The sequence below is a fragment of the Parasteatoda tepidariorum genome, chromosome 6 (genome assembly GCF_982258835.1).
Source record: "Parasteatoda tepidariorum strain Cologne lab strain chromosome 6, Ptep-v5.0, whole genome shotgun sequence".
Taxonomy (NCBI): Eukaryota; Metazoa; Arthropoda; class Arachnida; order Araneae; family Theridiidae; genus Parasteatoda; species Parasteatoda tepidariorum.
The window spans coordinates 95,940,801-95,960,266 of NC_141760.1; the positions used below are offsets into that span (position 1 = coordinate 95,940,801).

The 19,466-nt window shown below is 28.0% G+C and overlaps 1 protein-coding gene across 10 annotated transcripts in view; it reads left to right on the plus strand.

The window, feature by feature from the left end:
* Mp (collagen XV/XVIII-type protein multiplexin) overlaps nt 1-19,466 on the plus strand; it is a 233,136-nt gene that overhangs the window by 73,639 nt on the left and 140,031 nt on the right. For all 10 annotated transcript variants that reach the window (XR_015434795.1, XM_087166214.1, XM_087166207.1 and 7 more), the window contains exon 6: nt 4,573-4,644. Coding sequence is in view for 9 of the 10 variants with exons in the window: in XM_087166214.1 (XP_087022340.1) it covers nt 4,573-4,644 (72 nt within the window). In the remaining variant the exon portion in view is untranslated. The remainder of the gene's footprint in view (nt 1-4,572; nt 4,645-19,466) is intronic.

The following is a 19,466-nucleotide window of genomic DNA, read 5'->3' on the forward strand; positions in this document are numbered from 1 at the left end:
AAAAACATTTAGATTGTCTCAATAGAAATTGATAAGAAATATTCGAAGCAATATAGAACAAAATTATTTATTAATATGAGTACTAATTCAAAACACTTGAGCATAGTTTTATTTTCATTAAAAAAATGACGTACAATATTAGAAATTATAAAAGCATAGTTTTTTTTCAGTAGATTTTAGCTGAAAATGAAAAGGGTACTTTTTTCAATTTTTGTTTATTAAGTTGCCAATTCTTATTATGTTTAATAAAGTATTACCTTTATGTTTCATGCCCGAAAAATATACTTAAGTATAATAGTTAATAAGTATTGTAGTTAAGGTTTAACGTTGTTCATTGGGTTTAACCATAAAGAATGAGTTTTTTTATATATTAAATTCGTATAACCTAAAAATATTTATATATACTGTGCAGGCTTTAAATATATGCTAATTTCATTACTGTAAACTGGTATCTTCTAGATCAGTGGTTTCCAACTGGCGGCCAGGGGGCCGCATCCGGCCTGCGAAGCTTTTTTTTTTGTGGCCCGCGAACTAAAATATATTAGTTGTCATTTTTTGCGGACAGTTTTCGTAAAAAATCTGTATGGGTTCAAAATACTTTTCTCGTTAATAAAAACCTAGTTTCTGAGAAATTTAACATATCAACGGTGCAAAAAAATTTATTTCTCAGGTTTTGAATCCAAGAAAATATTTATTCAAATACAAAAATAATCGTGTATGTTGCTCTTTTTTTTATTTCATTTTTTTGTATTTTGTGAATATAATTTAGCATGTGTGTATCATAAATTTTCTCGAAGAAATTCTCCGATTTAACTTTCTGAAACCACTCATTTTGGACGAAAATATTTAGACACATTTGTCAATTTTAAATTTAAAGTGTAAATATCTATTCTCTGGTGGTTGCAGCAGACAAACCTCAATTTTCTCACTTTACAATTTGTGTGATACTATGTAAGTTTTAATACCAACCTTTACACCAAGTTTTAAATCTTAACAAATAGATATCTGTTGCACATTAATTATTTAATACATAGGTGCACATTAAAGTTATTGTAGCCCGAATTTTTCAATATGCAATTAAATATTTTTAAAAATCTACTTCTTATTTTAATTTGTAATTCAATACTTTTATTTTGTACAACTTGATATAAAAATCTGACAGTAATATTTAATGTTCCCTCAAACATAAGAGAGTCCTACATAAAATTTTGTTAAAATTGCGGCCCCTCGATTTGATTTGTGATGTTAATTGTGGCCCCCGTCCTCATGTAAGTTGGAAACCCCTGTTCTAGATTATTTATTTATGATCTCTTGAACGAGGCATTATTATATGAAATTGCAATATTTTAGATATTGTTATTTAATTATTCAAATCATTTATATATCTGTGTTGTACTTTTTCAAACTTTTCATTTATGAATTATATCTCATTTAATTGTAACATTACTTTTGTTAAAACGAATGGTGGTATTCTTTTTGCTGATCCGCTATCAACTTATTCATGAAATTTCTTTTGTTTCTGTTTGTACGTTCTTGGTTATGATAATTTTTTAGAATGCTCTTTCATGGTGGGATAAAGTTAAAATTTCGATTTAGGTTAAGAGAATGTTTGGATAAAAGCAAATTTATCATTTTTATCATTTTTCATTCACCCAGTACAACTAATTCTTATTTTGTTTGTAAAACATTTGTTATTGGGAAATTTTTACTACTTTTCAAAAAAATCACACACAAAATTATGTAGTTCCCAAAACAAACTTTTCTGATATAATTTCAATAAAAAAGCATTTATGTTTCTATTTAAAACGTTAACAAAAACTAGTCGTCTTTAGAACAGGGGTTCCCAATCTTTTTTCTACTACGGAACTAAGTGAACTACCTTCTTTTGACGGAACCCCCGAGTTAATAAATAAAGTTCATTAGCAATTTTAAACATTGCAACCAAAGACATACTGCTAATCATCATGAAAATATTCAATGTGAGAAAATTAATGAATTTTTTCATCGTTTTATCAAAATAGTCTTAAAGTTAAGTGAGAATTTAATTCACAGGTGGGAAGCATCATATAGTCCAGTTCTAAATTTGATTTTGTCCTTCTAACGAAAATCATAAATCAGCTTATTCGTTAACTAAAATGAATTAGAGGATTCCAGGTTTTCGTTAAAATGGAAACAAAACAAAACAAACAAAAAAAGATTTTCAGGGAAACACATTTCTTTTTGAAATTGGTTATTTTCTTTGAATTGAAAAGTGGAAAATACTGCTCTCTTTTAAAAGCAAAATAATACATTTTTCTCACTGACAGTTTGAATTATTTCATAAAAATAGCCGAAATATTAAATAACAAATAATGATCGGATAAAAATATAATTGCTAGTTTTAAAATTCGTTGCTGATTTTTTTTTTAAATTCCTAACTATTGGAATCCCTGTTACCCTCCAAGGAACCCTAGGATCCGTGGAGCACCATTTGGGAACCGATGCTTTAGAATATAGGTTCAAAAACTTACCTAAATCGCCGCCCACAAAGCAATGAAGACATTTCTTAACGCTCATAGGGTTATCAATTTTAAATTTATTGAAACCTAATATAAGTTTAAATTTAATCATGTCACAGTATTTAAAAAAACTTATTCCATGATATTATGGTACATTTTAACAATTTATTAAGGTTGCAGCAGATTTGCATCACATTGTGATTAAAAATATCAATCTAATGGTTAAACGTTGAACTGACTTTTCTGAAAGTATATAATGAAAAAAAATTCTCGTGTATTTTCAAAATTTTTTTTGCAAGTGACCTAATAACTTCTGAAAATATGTAGCATTATATCTGAAGTTTAAATTAACTTTATAAAATAATGATATCATAATAAATATTTTGTTCAAGATGTAAGTAACAAAGTATATAAACCCTTATTCAATTAAAATTATTAATTAAACTGTTTTCGACATGAAGAGAACATCTGGTAAGATGTCCCATTCATTTTACCAGAGTTCGGACTTGGAAATTATACTTTTAGCTCGTGAAGTGATTACATCCAGCGCAATATTTTAACTCTGATAGTGATATAAACTAATTGCAATCAATAATATGTGATAGTTAAATAAATAATCCTAAGAAACCGAAACAGTCAGATATTACTTTATTCAAAACTTCATTCGCTTCAAAAATATACAAATTTGAAATAACAGACAACATGTATCTAGCTCTCAAAAATAGGAGCCGATTTTCAAGACTTGCCTGACGTTAGGGAAAATTCATTTTAATTTGTATATTTTTGTAAAGTTTTTAATCAAGAAATACATGAAAATATTTTTAGTTTCAGTTTTTACAACTCTTAAGCTTAATTTTTATTAAATTATCCATATTTCTTTCAATTTCAATTGCATTTTATTTTATTTTATTTTAATATTCGGAGAAAGCTTTTTTTAAAAATACATTACCTTTTTTCCCGTTATCGTATTGTAAAAAAGAACAATTAAATTAAAATATTTATTCTTTCTTTTACTTTTTTTAAGAATTACTAATAGTAATAGTCTAATAACGCTAATTATTAGATACTTCTCATTAATTTACATCCGCATTTTGGCGCTGACTGTAAACGGTTTATTCCGCCAAAAGTTTTCAAGAATCGGCAACCCAACTCCGACGGACTTTCAGAAACACTTTCTCCTCAAATTCAGTTTCGTATCTGTCCTGTTCGCGCTCCGTTCATTATCATTATTCGCTCTCATCCCATCTGCATCACGTGCTTTCATTCATTATCATCAAAAGCGGAATATCATCTGGCATTCATAATCTTTTTTTGAAAATTTTATTTTACTTACTATTTGACCAGAATGTGCTCCATAAACACGAAAATAAAAATTGCTTTTTGAGATGAATTAAATATGAAAGATCAATTACGATTATTTTACCAATCGTGTTTTGTTTGTGTTTATTAACTAACGTGATAATCGTAAAAAAGCTTTTAAAGTGTGTGTTTTCATTCATTTCCTGAAGAACCCGGAACAATTTGAAACCCATTCATTCTCTTAGCGTCTTGGAATATGAGTGCTTCGAGAGCTCTCAAATTACTAGTGTCTTAAGAAGTTTCACAGACATTAATCAATCATCATGAATGATATTTTTTACACGGCTGTAGAAAGCTATTGTGAATTCTTTTCCAAAAAATAAAAAGAATATCGTTTTTCTGAAGATTTATTATTTAGATTTGGTTTCAGTTTCTTAGCAACGAGAACAAAGCAGCAAACGATTTAAAATGAATTTTGCATATGAAAAAAATCAAAAGCAGACGATTTTCAAAATCAGACAATATTGCAATGGAATGAAATAATAATAAGTAATATAATGTCTTGAAAAAAAAACAGAACAAAATTATGTTTTTCCTCTATTAATTAGCATTGTAAAGAATGTTGGAAAATGGAAGCAGTGAATTAAATATTACACGAGAAAACTGATATAGATATATACAACTTAAAAAATAATTTGCAATGACAATGGGATCTGAAGTTAATATTTTGTGCTTCCACTTCCTGCGGAATTTATTCTTATTGTTTATTCTTCAGGGTGGACTGCAAGAACTGAAAATATATAATCGGCCTAGTATAGCTGAAATTTATTGTGATGCTACATTCCAGGTAAGTGACTTATCATTTTAATTAAAAGTGATTTTTTCTTATACTACCTTAGAATTTTTTTCGATAATACTTTATTTATTGCTATCTTTAACACTTTTAACATAATTAAAATAAAGTAAATTTTTATTGTATTTAAAGAGTATTGAGAACTAAACTCATATGTTCTTTAAATTGAGTAACCATGATATGTTATATGGAAAAAATTCTTGGTGATATATGTTTTTGTTCGGTTTCTAGAAAACTTAGAGTTTTATATTATTAAATGTTTTTAAAAAAATTTAATAAATAATAATTGAAAAAAATTAACTAATGTTCATATTGTGCTTTTATTTATCTTTTCAGTATCATATGGTTAACGATAAAAATTCTTACAGATAAAATCGAAGTGTATTATTTATTAAAAATACAACGTGAGCTAAATACCATGAAAAATTCTAAAATATTACACGGTAACTAATTGCGTTGAAAAGAAAGACCAAATTCTGGTTTTTCGATAAATATTTATAAGAATTAGATGGCTCTTACAAGTCCTCAAACCATATTAAAGTCCTGACAATTTTTGCAGGTGAATAACGTTCTTATGAAAGTATTTTGAATGTTTTGCATTATGTTATGTTGTCATATTAATAAATAAGTTAACTCAAAAAATATTGTTTATCAAATATTTTCCAAAAATACTTGTTTTCATTTTAAAATTTTCAAACCTTCTAATCTGTGTTAATAATTAAAAGTGCTCTTATGAATTTAATTTTCCATTATAAAAATCCCTTCAAAAATAACTAAATAAAATTCACTACATTCAAATATATTGAGATTTCTTTCCTTAATTTTGCTATATTGAAATTTAGAGATTTCAATTATACTTTATTTAAAATCCCCAAAATTATAGCTTTTTTAAACTCTAATAATTAATTTGTTTAAAAACAAGTTTTATAGAACAGAATATATATAACTACATATAAAAATCTAATACTAGTGTCAGTTTTCTAGAGTTCAAAACGTTGTTTCTTTATTATAGCGTGATTCTATTATATTACCTTATTACGCTGCATTTTAAGATTAATTTATTTGAATTGGTATCTAGACTTATTAACTGTTTTACAATGATTGTTTTTTGGTATAAATTACATTCATATGCAATTATAAATTGTCGCTAAATAGATTTGTTAAATGATTTAAAATTTAACGATCAGCCTCATGCACAATGAGATGCATTACAATTTACATTTAATTTTAAATGTTACTTTAAAAAAGACTTCAACTAAGCGAAATTACAGGAGTTCACTAAAATATCTTCATAGAATCACAGGAGAAATAAAATTGTAAAAGATCTTTCGTACTATTTACCAATCAAATTTGACTCAAACATTTAATTTAAGGATGTGAACGTATAAGATGTGAAGATTTAATTTAAAGATGTGAAGATTTGTCGTATGTTGGACATGGGAACTGGAGGCATAAGCGTCATAAACAGATTTTTTACAGGATATTTTACAGGATTTTTTTGCAGGTGATTTTTTACAGGATAATTGAAGTGAATTAATTTCAATACGAAATAAAGTTAAATTTCAACCTTAGTAGAAAAAACTGTTTTATGCTAAGAAACGACAATTATTTTGATGCTAGCCCTAGTAATTAATAAAATTTTATTGACTGCAGTAAGTGTTAAATTTTTAACCAACCTTAGTTTTTTATATTTCGAATGTAATTTTACTGTTATCGATTATTCTCTGCTTTTATCAAAAATGTGGATTTTAATATTTCATAGTTATCAATTTGTGACTTTAAAACTACTTTTTTTTTTCTAAAACAATAAATTAAAGTTAAAACTAACATGAATAATGATAAAATACAATTTTTATGTCAGAATTTATCATAGAATTTCATTACAACCATAAACACATTTAAATTTGTTGCTTTTTTTAAATAATATTTTAAATGATTAAATTAAGAAAAAATGAGCATGAAATAAACTAATACCAAATAACAAAAATAATCCAATTCCTTGAATGTGCAGAAAGTATGTCTATTTTATTTATCAGTTTTATTTATTTACTTATTTACACACTTTGATTAAGGTTCAGCTGTAGTTCTTTATTTATTTGATTCGCCTCCACAATTTATGCTTATCAAAACAATAACAAACACCACCTACTTCATTTAAAACAAATATTTCGAGTGTTTTCTTGCAAAGTTTATGATTCTTTCAGTATTCACCCACATTTACCCCCTCCCCTAAAGAATAGATGGATTTTTTTTATGCAATGAAAAGATATTTGTTGCTCATCGTAAATCACGTCAGCTGCAAAAGATAACTATTTGTCAACATTGCCTTCTGATCAACTGCCAAAACATAACGCCGATTATATCGCCAACCTTTCATTCATCGCCATCATTCCAACACACAGTACTTCAATTTGAAGCTTGCTCTGAGAGCTGACATACCTGATACTGCAAATCTTCCAGTTCAGTAGAATCCACCTGTGCTACAAGTGGATGAAGGAAATGATTCCGAACGGAAGATTTGTATAGGCATTCGGGAACTATAATTATCTTTCAGAATTTCTTTTCTTCTGCAAATTTTTTTTCTTCTGTGTTTTGCTCCTTATTTTTAGGAATGCATTCGTTGATCGATAAACATAAGTATTTTTTTTTATGGTAGTAATGAATCCCTAACAAAGAATTGATGCAACTGAGATGTTTTGAAACAGAACAATCAATTCGTTGTTATGTGCGTGTGTACCTGGAACAAGATACGTCGTTAACTGATTAAGAAAGAATAAAGAATTAATAAAATAAAAATCATTCTTAGATAAATCAATTTGTTGGCAAGAGTGAAAAATAATAACAAAAATCCCTACATTTAGTTTGTTTTTTAAGCTTGTGATATCTCTGTGCACCAAAAAAATGATATGTAAAAATATGATTGATTGTTGAATATGTACATGCAAAAATGGGTTAAACTGTACGAAAAAAGTAAACTGTTTAAGACTATGCAGGATGCAAATATATTAAGATTTAATGTTAAAATGACTATTCGCTTTTAGATATTAAGAAAAATTCACGTTTTTATTACGATTAAAACGAGAATAAATAATTTTTCTCGTTTTTTCACGATATTGACATTTACTAATATCACTTAGATTGTCTAGTGATAATTGGTCATCTAGTGAAGTCACTTTAGCCCAGTGTTTCCCAACCTCTTTTGTGCCATGCCCCACCTAAGCTTTTCTAAAAATCTTATGCCTCCCTATGTAACATATACATAATTTTTAATATTAAAAAATTGAATTGTTCACTTAAGAAACTTCAATGATAGGTTTTAGGAAATTGTTAACGAAACACAGTAAATAAATTTTCAAAACATATAATAAAAAACTAAAATTCATATTCGATATAATTTTAATAAGGATTTTATTATAGTAATTTAATATTTTAATTTAGTGAGATCCTTGCGCTGGACGAACAGAGATTTCATGTTGGGTTCCAATTTGGTTAGCTCAAGTCTCCTCGTTGTGTTGTTATATCCAGACGATTTCTTTTTTTACCAGTAAATCATTTACAGCACTAAATCCACATTCAGCTAAATATGAAGATGGAATTAATAGTTTTCTTGCACATTTGATTTCTGTTTCCTCCCAAAGCCATGTCATCACTCCTTTTATATTAAATGAAGTTTTAACTGACTCACCATTCTGCCAGTTCTTCTTGATACTGCATATTTGATATATCAGACAAATCCACTAACATTGGCTTCATCATTCATGATGGTTGTTGTAGTTAATTTACATCGCACTAGATCTGCACAATGGGCTATTGGCGACGGTCTGGGAAACATCCCTGAGGATGATCCGAAGAAAAGCCATCACAATTTGCCCCAGCTTCGGTAGCCCAACAACCTTCACGCAAAGTCGAGCGCTTTACGGTGGAACAGTTTAACGAGGAACCATACCGCACACCTTCGGTCTCTACGCAGACTGATCCAAGTGGTCTCCCACCCGCACACAGACCGCAGCCAGTGATGCTTGACTTCGGTGATCTTCTGGGAACCGTGTCTTAACGATCAGTGCACTGCGGGACTCATCCATGTTGGAAAATCAATTTATTTTAAATCAGAAAATCTTTCTTTTAAAGCAGTCGATAGAATTTTTTGATGACAATAACAAGTAAAGCGGTATCATTTACTTCACATTTTTGGAGCCAATGAAACTGTTTAAAGTTTTTGTTGTTAATATATTTCTGACGACATAACTCAATAAAGGTAATGAAACCAAATATCGTCGCTTTCGCATCAACAAGAGTTTTATTTGTTCCTTGAAGCCGCTTATTTAATATACTTAGTTTTTCAAAGATATCGACTAAATAACTTACAAATGCTTTACCATCGACAGTTAACAAGATACTTCATTTCAGGTTTGTCGCTTAAAAAATCACTAAGAGTATCAAACAGTTCCATAAATCTTTTCAAGCCTTTTGAGAGCCATCTTACTTCAGTGTGAAGTGAAAGTCTCACATGGTCTGCCTTTTCTTCTTCACAGAATAGCTTGAAGAGACGCTCACATTTGGCATTAGCTTTAATAGCATCGATAACCTTTATTACTGATATGTAGTACTTCATTTAGAACAGGCGAGATGTTTTTAGCTACCAAGGTTTCCCTGTGAATAACACAATGCACAAGAATAATTTCTGGATTCTCATCTTTCATCAATTTTTCATGCGCATCAATTTTTCATGTAACCATTTTTCTTGCGCATCATATTAGGAGCACCATCTGCAGCACAAGGTATTATATTTTTCATTGGTATATTATTGACATCTAAGTAGTTTTTTAGCTTATTATATATATATATATATATATATATATATATATATATATATATATATATATATATATATATATATATATATATATATATATATATATATATATATATATATATATATATATATATATATATATATATATATATATATATATATATATATATATCTTTGGAGGTAGTGGTGCTTTCTAATCTTTTACTGAACAACATTTATTCAGCTAAATGCCCTTTATCAATATATCTTACGTAAGTCATCAATACTGCCACACTGTCTATCAAAGTTGATTCATCCATTTGCATTGAGAATTTTCTTGTTTTCAACAAGTTGTTTTTTTTTCAATATCATCACTCATTTCTTCTATTCTTCAGATGCGAACAACTGCATTGTTTAGCGAGATTTTAAAGCGTGCGGGGGTCCACGCGAAGCCTGCCGTCTACTGCAGGGAAGTTAACTTAACGACGCCAAAAACCCAGTTGAAATTTTGGTATCGTCAAACGAATTTATAATATTTAATGGTCGCAATTATTTAAGAATTTGCTTTTTTTCTTTCAATTTTGGCACCGAAATCTAGCATTGCATTTAAATGGCCCGTATCAAAAGGGTTAAACTCGGATCGAGTCCATGTTCGAATTGCCCCCCTTAACAATCAAAATGCCCCCCAGTGGGGCGTGGGCCCCACGTTGGGAAACACTGCTTTAGCCCATATTGATCATCTGCAGTAAGTCACTTTCATCATGAAAAACTTACTTTTTACACCTTACTTTAAAATATCTCAAAAACTATTATAGAAAAAGGCTATTGAATTTGGAATATATATCTTTTTTGAGTTATCTTACCTTATTTTCAGAAAATATGTTTCATAATTTTTTTCAGAGAGAGATATACGAGGAGATAGAATGACAAGAACATTTTTTTAATTAACTAATATTTTTAGTTATACCAAAGTTTTTTTTGAATTTTTAAAATTTGGAGCACTATATGGCTACTCAATATATATATGCTCGAATATAAGTAAACATAATAATATAATGTACTTCAATTATAGTAGTACATTTACGCAGTGTATTACACACTCTATAATAATACTGTACTTTGTATTCCATGATTTATAATAATTTATTCTCACAATTTTCTTTTTTAAAATAAACTAAATTTTTCTTAATATTATTCTCTTAAGTTATTAAAAATAGCTCAAATTTAAATAAAAAATGTTGTATTTTTCAATATAGTAAAACTATCTATTTAAAATAAGAAATGTTTAAAAGTAAGAAAGGGTTATATTTATACAGAAAGTGACAAAAATACGAAGAAATTATTTGAAAAAGAAAATTTAAATAATTTAAAGTTAAATGTGTTTTAGTAAATAATGATACCACAGAAAACAGCATAGCTTATACTTTGCAATACCAATATTTCAGTTGAAAACTTAATTTAATGTTTTCTAAAAATAAGCAATTTTAATTTAAAATATTTAACATTTTCTGATGTCAAAAATGTTTCTGTAAGCACCTCTTTTTCCATTAAAATATCTTATTCTGTTCTATGTAAATAAAAAACACGAAACGATAAAACGCAGTTGTGCCTGTTAAATTTTATTTTTTTAAATCCAACTTCCTCTACCTCTTCTTTTTTTAATTTATACCCTTGTAAGGGATATTTTTATTTTTTCAAATAAATATACCTGATATTTCCCATTTAATTTTCCTGTCAATGTCAATATTATCTTAGAAAATGTTATATACTTTAATACAAAATTTAAACTTTTATCGTAAAAATATAAATTTCTAATAAATGAATGTGATTTTCACGACATATAATTAATATCTTATAAACAACTCTATGTCAGCTATCGGTTGTACCTCTGCCGTCACATCTCGATATCGAGAAAATCTTAAATCTCGAATAAATTTATAATAAATTTATAAAAATTAACAATCCCGAAGTCCATTTTTTGGCCTTTCTATTCCTTTTTAAAAATTTTGATCCTTAATAAAAAAAAAAGTTTTTTGTTCATCTTTAGTGAGACACTAAGTTGGAAATATATTTATGCAATTTTTAACTGGATTTTTGAAAATTAGAATGCACATAAATGAACTTATTTGCCAAAAAAATTATTAAAATAAGTTATTAAAATGAAATTATTTGCAGACTCTGAAATATGCAATATTCATTGTTTTTGTTTTATAAAAAAAAAATTTCAATGATTGTTCTTTGTTTTTTTTCTGCATAATCTTTTATAAAAAGAGCATATCATGTGGTTGGTTACACTAGGGGGGGGACAAATTTTTTGTTGGATTTAAACAAATGCTAGATCCTGCCTAATTCGAGTGTCAAAATTTCAAATCTGAAATTAATTTTGCCTCTGAAGCTACAGATTATTTAAATGATATTTTTAGTCTATTTTTTGTCGAAATGGTTAAAAACGTTATTTAACAAGGGAACGCATAAATGTTGCGACAAATTTCTAGGGCAGTATGGGCTTATCATCCGGATTAAAATTACATAGGAACCCATGCTCGGAAATGTCGTTGCATGCGAGTAGAAGATCTTCTATCTTACGACTTCTTCAGAAGCACACGAAGAAGCAGTTCTGAGTGATGAAGCTCCCCTAGCGAAGTACGATGACATTTTCGTGCATGGGCTCTACTCCATTTTGATTCTGATGATGTGATCTGACTTCATAAGAAGTACGTGATACCCATCATGTTTCCCTCTTTTATACATAACAATTTTAAAATGACCCATTCCGACAAAAAATAGATTAAAAATGTCGTTTAAAACTGCAGCTTGGAGAGAGAAACTGATTACCTATTTGAAATCCGCGATATTAAAGTAACAAAGATCTGTTTAAAAAATCTGATACAACAGAAGAAGAAAAAACATTGTATCCCAATGTTATTCTATGACAAGTGATAATTGGTTTTGGGCTTTGTTGTATTTAATAATAATATCGAATTTGTTTTACACCCATCAGGAAACATCGATTTGTTTATATTACATCTCTATATTTTCCCCATTAATTTAACTTGTTTTTATGTTGGTTAATATTTTCGTTACTATAGCACGAAATTCATCAACACTCGCGATAGCATTAATATAAATAGCATTCGCAATATCGTCGCATTCTATTTTTCTTGTTGATAATGATCATGTTATTATTGTTGTCCTTAATTGGGTACTTGAGACTCGAGAAGAAGTGAAGCGCTTAACCATGTGATTTAAATCAGATATAATTGGATATCTGTAAGCGACGCCACGCGTGTGTGTCGAACCTGATTGGCTTCTGTATCGTCAAATGCATGATTTACCTATGATGGCGTCACATGCAGGTGTTCAATTATCATATATCTAATATCTACGTGAGACACAGAAATCCCAATATGTAATTAAAAACATTTTCTATTGCAGTTTTAAAATATATTGATGTTTCACAATAAATCGCGGTATCTCCAAACTCTAGCGGTAACTTCATGAGGAAAATCTTTAACTATGGGACAATATTAAATATTTAAAAAAAAAAATGCATTAAAACCTATTCACAGTTTTCTGAGATAAATGTGTTCTAGAAGTTCGCATTAACCCTATACTTAACATTAGCGGCGAAAAACAAGACGGACGGTTAACACTCAGCAACGGTCAATAAAACATAATATTTTTACGACTTAGCTTTTTAAATTACAGCAATTTTTTTCTGTGCCTGTAAAATATTCTCTACAAACAAATGTTTCAATTGATGAACAACTGCAAAAGACAAACTACGGTAATTCAATCCAGTTCGCGGTCACCTTATATACTTTAGAAGACTACCGCATGCCACAAGCGACATCACTGTCTTCCAAGTGGCATGCGTCACTTAAATAGACAGAATCGACACTGCACGCTAACTTTTCACCGCCACTTAAGTTCCTAAATGTTCTAGTTTACGGGCAAAGGGCAAAATTATTTACCATTTAGTTTGTCTTCTGCTAAATTGAAGGCATTTGCGTCTCGTCGCGTAGATTCGAGGATGAATTTACGACTTGGCAAATGGCACTTTTGGAGGAGAAAAGTAAAATTGCCCTTTTTTTTTTTCAATTTGATGTTTTGCTTTCTTTTTTTTTCCTCACTCTGTTTGCGAGTTTGTGCGATTCTTTATGAGTTTGTCATCACGTAGTATTTCTGGATTGCAAACTTACATTTACTTTTTCTTTTCCGATTTATTTCCTTTTGAGAATTAAGAGAGGTTTAGTACAGCACTTTCATATTTTTTTTTCTTACTTGTGAAAAAAAAGGAGCATTCAGAAAACACGTTTTTAAAATATTTAACTTAAAAATTCTTGGCTTAACCTTAATTTAGAGCTGAATTTTTTCTTCATAAATAATGATTTTATATTAAGATGTATGCTGTTCTTTAATCTTTATGTTTATTTGATTTGAGTTTTTTTTTAATCTTATTTCATATTCTACAGCAGAAATGTATGATATCACAAACACACATCATATTATTTAATGTGTTCTTACAAACGCTTAATGTTTCATATAACAAGTTAAACATTTCATATTATTTGTTCTATTCTTGCAAATACTTAATGTTTTATGTGACAATTTAAACATTTCATATTATTTGTTTTGTTCTTGCTAACTAAATCTAAATTATCAAAACTATCTTTTCGCTTTAAACATTTTCAATTATCCTTCTGCATTTAACCTATTTCTCACTATCTATTCCAATTTTTTAAGCAAATATTGTAAGTACAATTATAAAAACATTATTTTCCTTTGAATTCTACAAAACTATCTTTCCAGATGTATGTAATATAAAATCATTTGGAACATTACAATTCCATATTTTTAAACTTTTTCAAATAAAACAAAGTCTTCTGTTTGGAATTTTTTTTCATTAATTTAACGACATGTTTTTTGAAGTACTAAGAACTATTGAAAAATCACAACCTGGGCATCACTGGATTAATATAAATCTTAATACATTTATATCGTTTTCAAAACAACTTTTGCCATAAAGTTTAATATCGAAAAATGAAATGGGAGATAGGTATCATTTTATAACTGTTATTACTGCAATTAATCTAAAATTTACTCTAGTTTTTTAATAGATAAACCTAAATAAATAGGTATTTGACTAATTTAAAAAGTATAAAACTTACGAATTTTTTAAAATATACTGAATTCCTCTTATTAAAAAATAAGTTATTTAGCTTTTAACAAAATGTTTGCGGCGTATTTCTGTTGTCGTATTGTCATTGTCAAGGTTTGTGCGATGTGCAGAGAGAGATTCTTCAAGAAAAAGTTAAGGAAATTGAATAGTCCATTCTAGGAAATTGAAGTCAAGAAGGTCCATTTTATCTCACAATATTATACACTCAACTCTGTGTTTTGAAGTAGGAATGCTTTCCAATAAAATATTTTTACATATTTGAATTTAAATTTCAATCCAAAGATAAGCTATTATCTTATGAAATTTGGAGGGTTTCAAAAACTAAGAAAATGTTTCACTATCCGTTAGTAGGTCGGCAAAACATAGTAATTATAAATGTTAAGTATTATAAAATAGTGATATCGCGGAAAAAAGGCGAGGAATATATTCATCTTCACTAAAGCTATTTTGTTACAACAGAACCCTCTTTTTTATTTCCTTGTTTTCAACAGTCTTAGTAAGCAAAAAAGTTGAATGCAAGATTCGCGCTTATCTAACGAATTAAAATGCAAGCATAATCGTTGTCTTTAGATTTGTTAAAAATACTTTTCGTAAAAGTAAAATATTTTTTAACTTCTATTCGATTTTTTTTCCTTTTACTCTTTTACTAATTTGAAGTAAGATATCCAGTGTGGCGTGTATGTTGCTCATTTTTTCAATCCTAGTCTAAAATGAGTTTTCCTGCTGAATATAGATAAATAGTGAACAAAATTAAAAAAAACGTTCTTGCTTAGTAGCATTCGGCGTAATGATCTGATTTTCAAGTGCTAACATGCAATTTAAATAATTTGTGGAATTTGCGGAATAGAATGTAAATATTAATATGTAAAGACGAGAAGTTAGGAAATTGGACACCAAAATTACTCGTATTTTTGATTAGTAAATATACCTATTTCAGATTTTTAATCTTCAAAATATGGGGGGGGAGGAGGCTGCCATCAAATTAATAAAAACTCATCCCATTAGTATAGCTGAGAGAGGTCAAAAACCCATTACAGGTTTGAAACTAGTAATACGAAAATAGAAGCTCCAAGCTAAAAAATCTCATGCAAAATAAAACAAAAAAAAATGCTCCCTGATGTTATTCAACTTTTCGCAGATTTTGCCTTTTCTGTGCAACTATTTAAGAAATTTTAAAAAAATTATTGCACTCATTTCTTTTTTTCTTATTCGAATTGTCACTTATCATTTCTTATTCTTTTTTATTGTCTAATTTAATTATGATCGAAATTTTTTAATTGTATCGTATATACATTTTTATATCTTCTTGAGGTATGTATTACGTTTAAGAAAAAAAATTCGAGAAGTGAAAATTTAAAATTACAAAGTTTTTGGACTATCCCTTCTTAGAAACTGTTCAACAAATTTATAAACAGTCACGTTTATAAACATTTTAGTTAAGTAAAAGAAACGAAATGCAATTTGCAATTGTATTGTAAATCAGTAATACTTTAATAGATTTACATGAGATAAAAAGAAAAAAAGTTCAAAGTAATACACAATCGAAGTTAAATGAGTCAACCAATATCAGCATTTTTGAATATCTTGTGGTGAGCAATGCATTTTTTTTTTCAAAGGAAGAAAAACTTATCTGAATGTATAACATAATCTGGAAGATGTGAAAGATCAGGAACGTGCGCTTTCATCTCATCTGATAACTTAGTGAGATGCCCCTAAATGATTGACGGCTGTGTCTAAATTGTAGCAACTTGTTCATCTCACCTGCTGCTTCCTTTATTGATTAAAAACTTGCGAACTGAGATTAGCTTGATTCCTATTGATGGCGTGAACATTGTTGAGCTATCTACTTCAACATTCAGTTTTATTATGAACTCTGTATATGCAATTCTTAATACACACTTACTGAAATTCCAGACAAATTATCATTAGATAATTAGAAAAAATGAAATATTTTTACTAAGATAATAAAGTTAGTCTTTATTTGTTTCGTTAGTACTTTATTTGATTTTTCTTCTTTCATTTTTTTTTCAAATTTAATTTAAATTTATTATTTATTTTTTATTTATTTTATTTTATTTATTTCATTTCATGTTTTTTATTTCAATTTATTCATTTTATTTTTTAATTTTTTTTATTTATTTATTTAATTACTCATTTATTTTTTATTCTATTTTATAATTTTATTTTTATTTATTTTTTTACTTTTATTTATTTATTTATTTTATTACTTTTTTATTTTTTATTTATTTATTTATTTATTTTTTATTACTTATTAGATTTTATATAATTTATTTTATTTTATTTGCTTATTATTTTATTTACTTATCATTTTATTTATTTATATTTTAATTTATCTATTTATTATTTTTATTTTATTTTATCTATTTATTATTTTTATTTTATCTATTTATTTTTTTTATTTATTATTTTATTTTATTTACTTTCAGTTTGGGAAACGCGTATTATTTTGCTCCTAACACGCAACAATAAACTGCTCTTCAAGTTTTCTTTAATGTTTTTTTTCCATCTTATTGCTTGTTTGATTAAAGTTATTTTTTAAATTCATCTTTCTGCTATAATTGTTACCTTACACTACATGGTGCGCAGCGTTTTTAAAAAGTGATCAATTTTCCCTTTTCGAAAATTAGTTTTTTTTCTTTACCGTGTCGATTTTTACCACGTATTATGTAAAAGCGTGCTTTTCAGATTGTTCTATTCAACGTTTTCACAATTCATTCAACCACAATCCATTTCGCCGTACCGCCGATCCGTAGCATATGAAAGCGCCAATCATTTTACATGTTGGTTGAAATACTCGGGAGTCCGCATGCGCGTCGACTGAGCTGGGTTCAGTAAGATTATTGCTCTCTCATGTGCAACTCTGCTGCATTTTGCAAGTTACTCTCAATTGCAGGCTTCATTTTCCACCCTCTGTTATCGAACCGAAAAATCTCTCGATCATTTTATAACTGCTAACATAATCAAGAAAAGAGTTTTTTGTCAGAAACTAGTTACTTTCTCATGATCGAGTAAAGTCGTTGAAAATTATTTTGCATTTTGTTAATGTATATAGTGCTTAGAAATATTTATGAGTGCTTAAAAAGTACTTAAAAGGTGCTTATTTTTTGGTGAAAGATTTGGCTACGCACCCTGCACCAGCTTATATGCTAATAAAAAAGAATATCTAAACATCATATTTCAATTTTTTAAAAATATATACAAAATTGCCTGACTAGAAAAATTTTTTAATGTAACAATAAACTGCTCGGCAAGTTTTCTTTAAAGCTTTTTTTCTTATGCCTATAAATAAATTTACGATGATAAACTTAATAACAATTTTATGTAATATTTGATCTTCATGTTGAGAGGCAAATTTCATCAATAGAAATTTATACAATTTCAATCAGAACTGTTATAAAATTATAAGTATAGCGTTTTTGCTATACTTTCTTTAGTCCTTTGTGGGTCAGGGGGTTATGGAGGTTAATGCTCTACAATTTGATGACTGACATCATGATTGGGGCAATGTGGTCAGCATTACGCACAGTCTTTAGAATGCTGCAACCCGTCGATATGAAGCTGGGCTGGCCTCATGCCGCCAATGAGGATTGAACCCAGTCTCTTTCACGACTCAATACATTTAATCTCTGAGCCATTGCGATCCGACTTAAATTATGATGATTCTCAAAGGGCTGGTTGCCTTCACCATATGTAATTAATAATTAAATTTGCAATGCCTCTATGTTAATTTTCATTTAGTTTATTTTTTAGAAAAATAAAATTTTGTAACTCAATATACGAACATTAATAGTTATTTCCCTGGCTGACAAATGTGTTTTAAATAAAATATTGTAAAACATAGATAAAATGTATAATTCAGAAATTTAAAAATTATAGAAAAAAAAAGAATTTTTTTTCCTATAAAAAAGTAAGATTTCTTATAACTCATAAAGAAAATTTTTTACTTTTATATCCAAGGATACATGAAGTTCTGGTTATAAGAAAAGTAAACCAGATGCCTTTGTTCACATGCAATACGTTTATTAAATTTATAGTAACCATTTTGACTTTAAAAAATTTTTCTTGAATTTTATAAACATATGCGTGGTTATACAGTAAGGAACCGATTATCCGGAACGATCGGGACCATCGCTATTCCGGATAACTGATTTTTCCGGTTTTCTGAATCGCTACAAAAAGCCGTTTTTTTTATTGTTAAACCCAACTAAAAAAAAATTACTTGGAAATAATCTTAAAAAGAAGAAAAAACGATGAAGTAATACAGTAATGATTATTTCTAAAATGATGGTATGGTAAACATTTTTCAAAAAAGAAAGAAAAATCCAATAATCTTATGAGGAAAAAAATATTTTTTTTTTAAAAAATGGCGGTAAAATTTTTTTGAATTTCTTTTCGGTTTTTTGATTTTCCGGTTTTCTGATATCCGGATAACGGGTTCTGTACTGTAATAATATTTTTTTTTTTAAATTTAGAAATAAATAAGGTTATTTTTAGAATATTCTTTTTTAGTCAGTACATGTCATTTAACCGTTTGACGCAAATGGGATACCGGTATCCCTTTTAATGTATTTTTTTTTGATGCTCTAATTACAAGCAAAAATATATCTTGGTATTTTTTAATTATTAAAAACAGCTAAAAATTCATATTCGAAAATTTATCACTGATTGATTTTGTAAATTAAAGAAATTTCAATGATGAATAACTATTTATTTTCGGGATAGTTGCAGGACTTATTTAAAAGTTTTTTCTGCATTCTGTTGAACGTTATTTAATATCGATAGTTCGAAATTACAGAAACGTGAGTGAAACTTTTTTTTTTT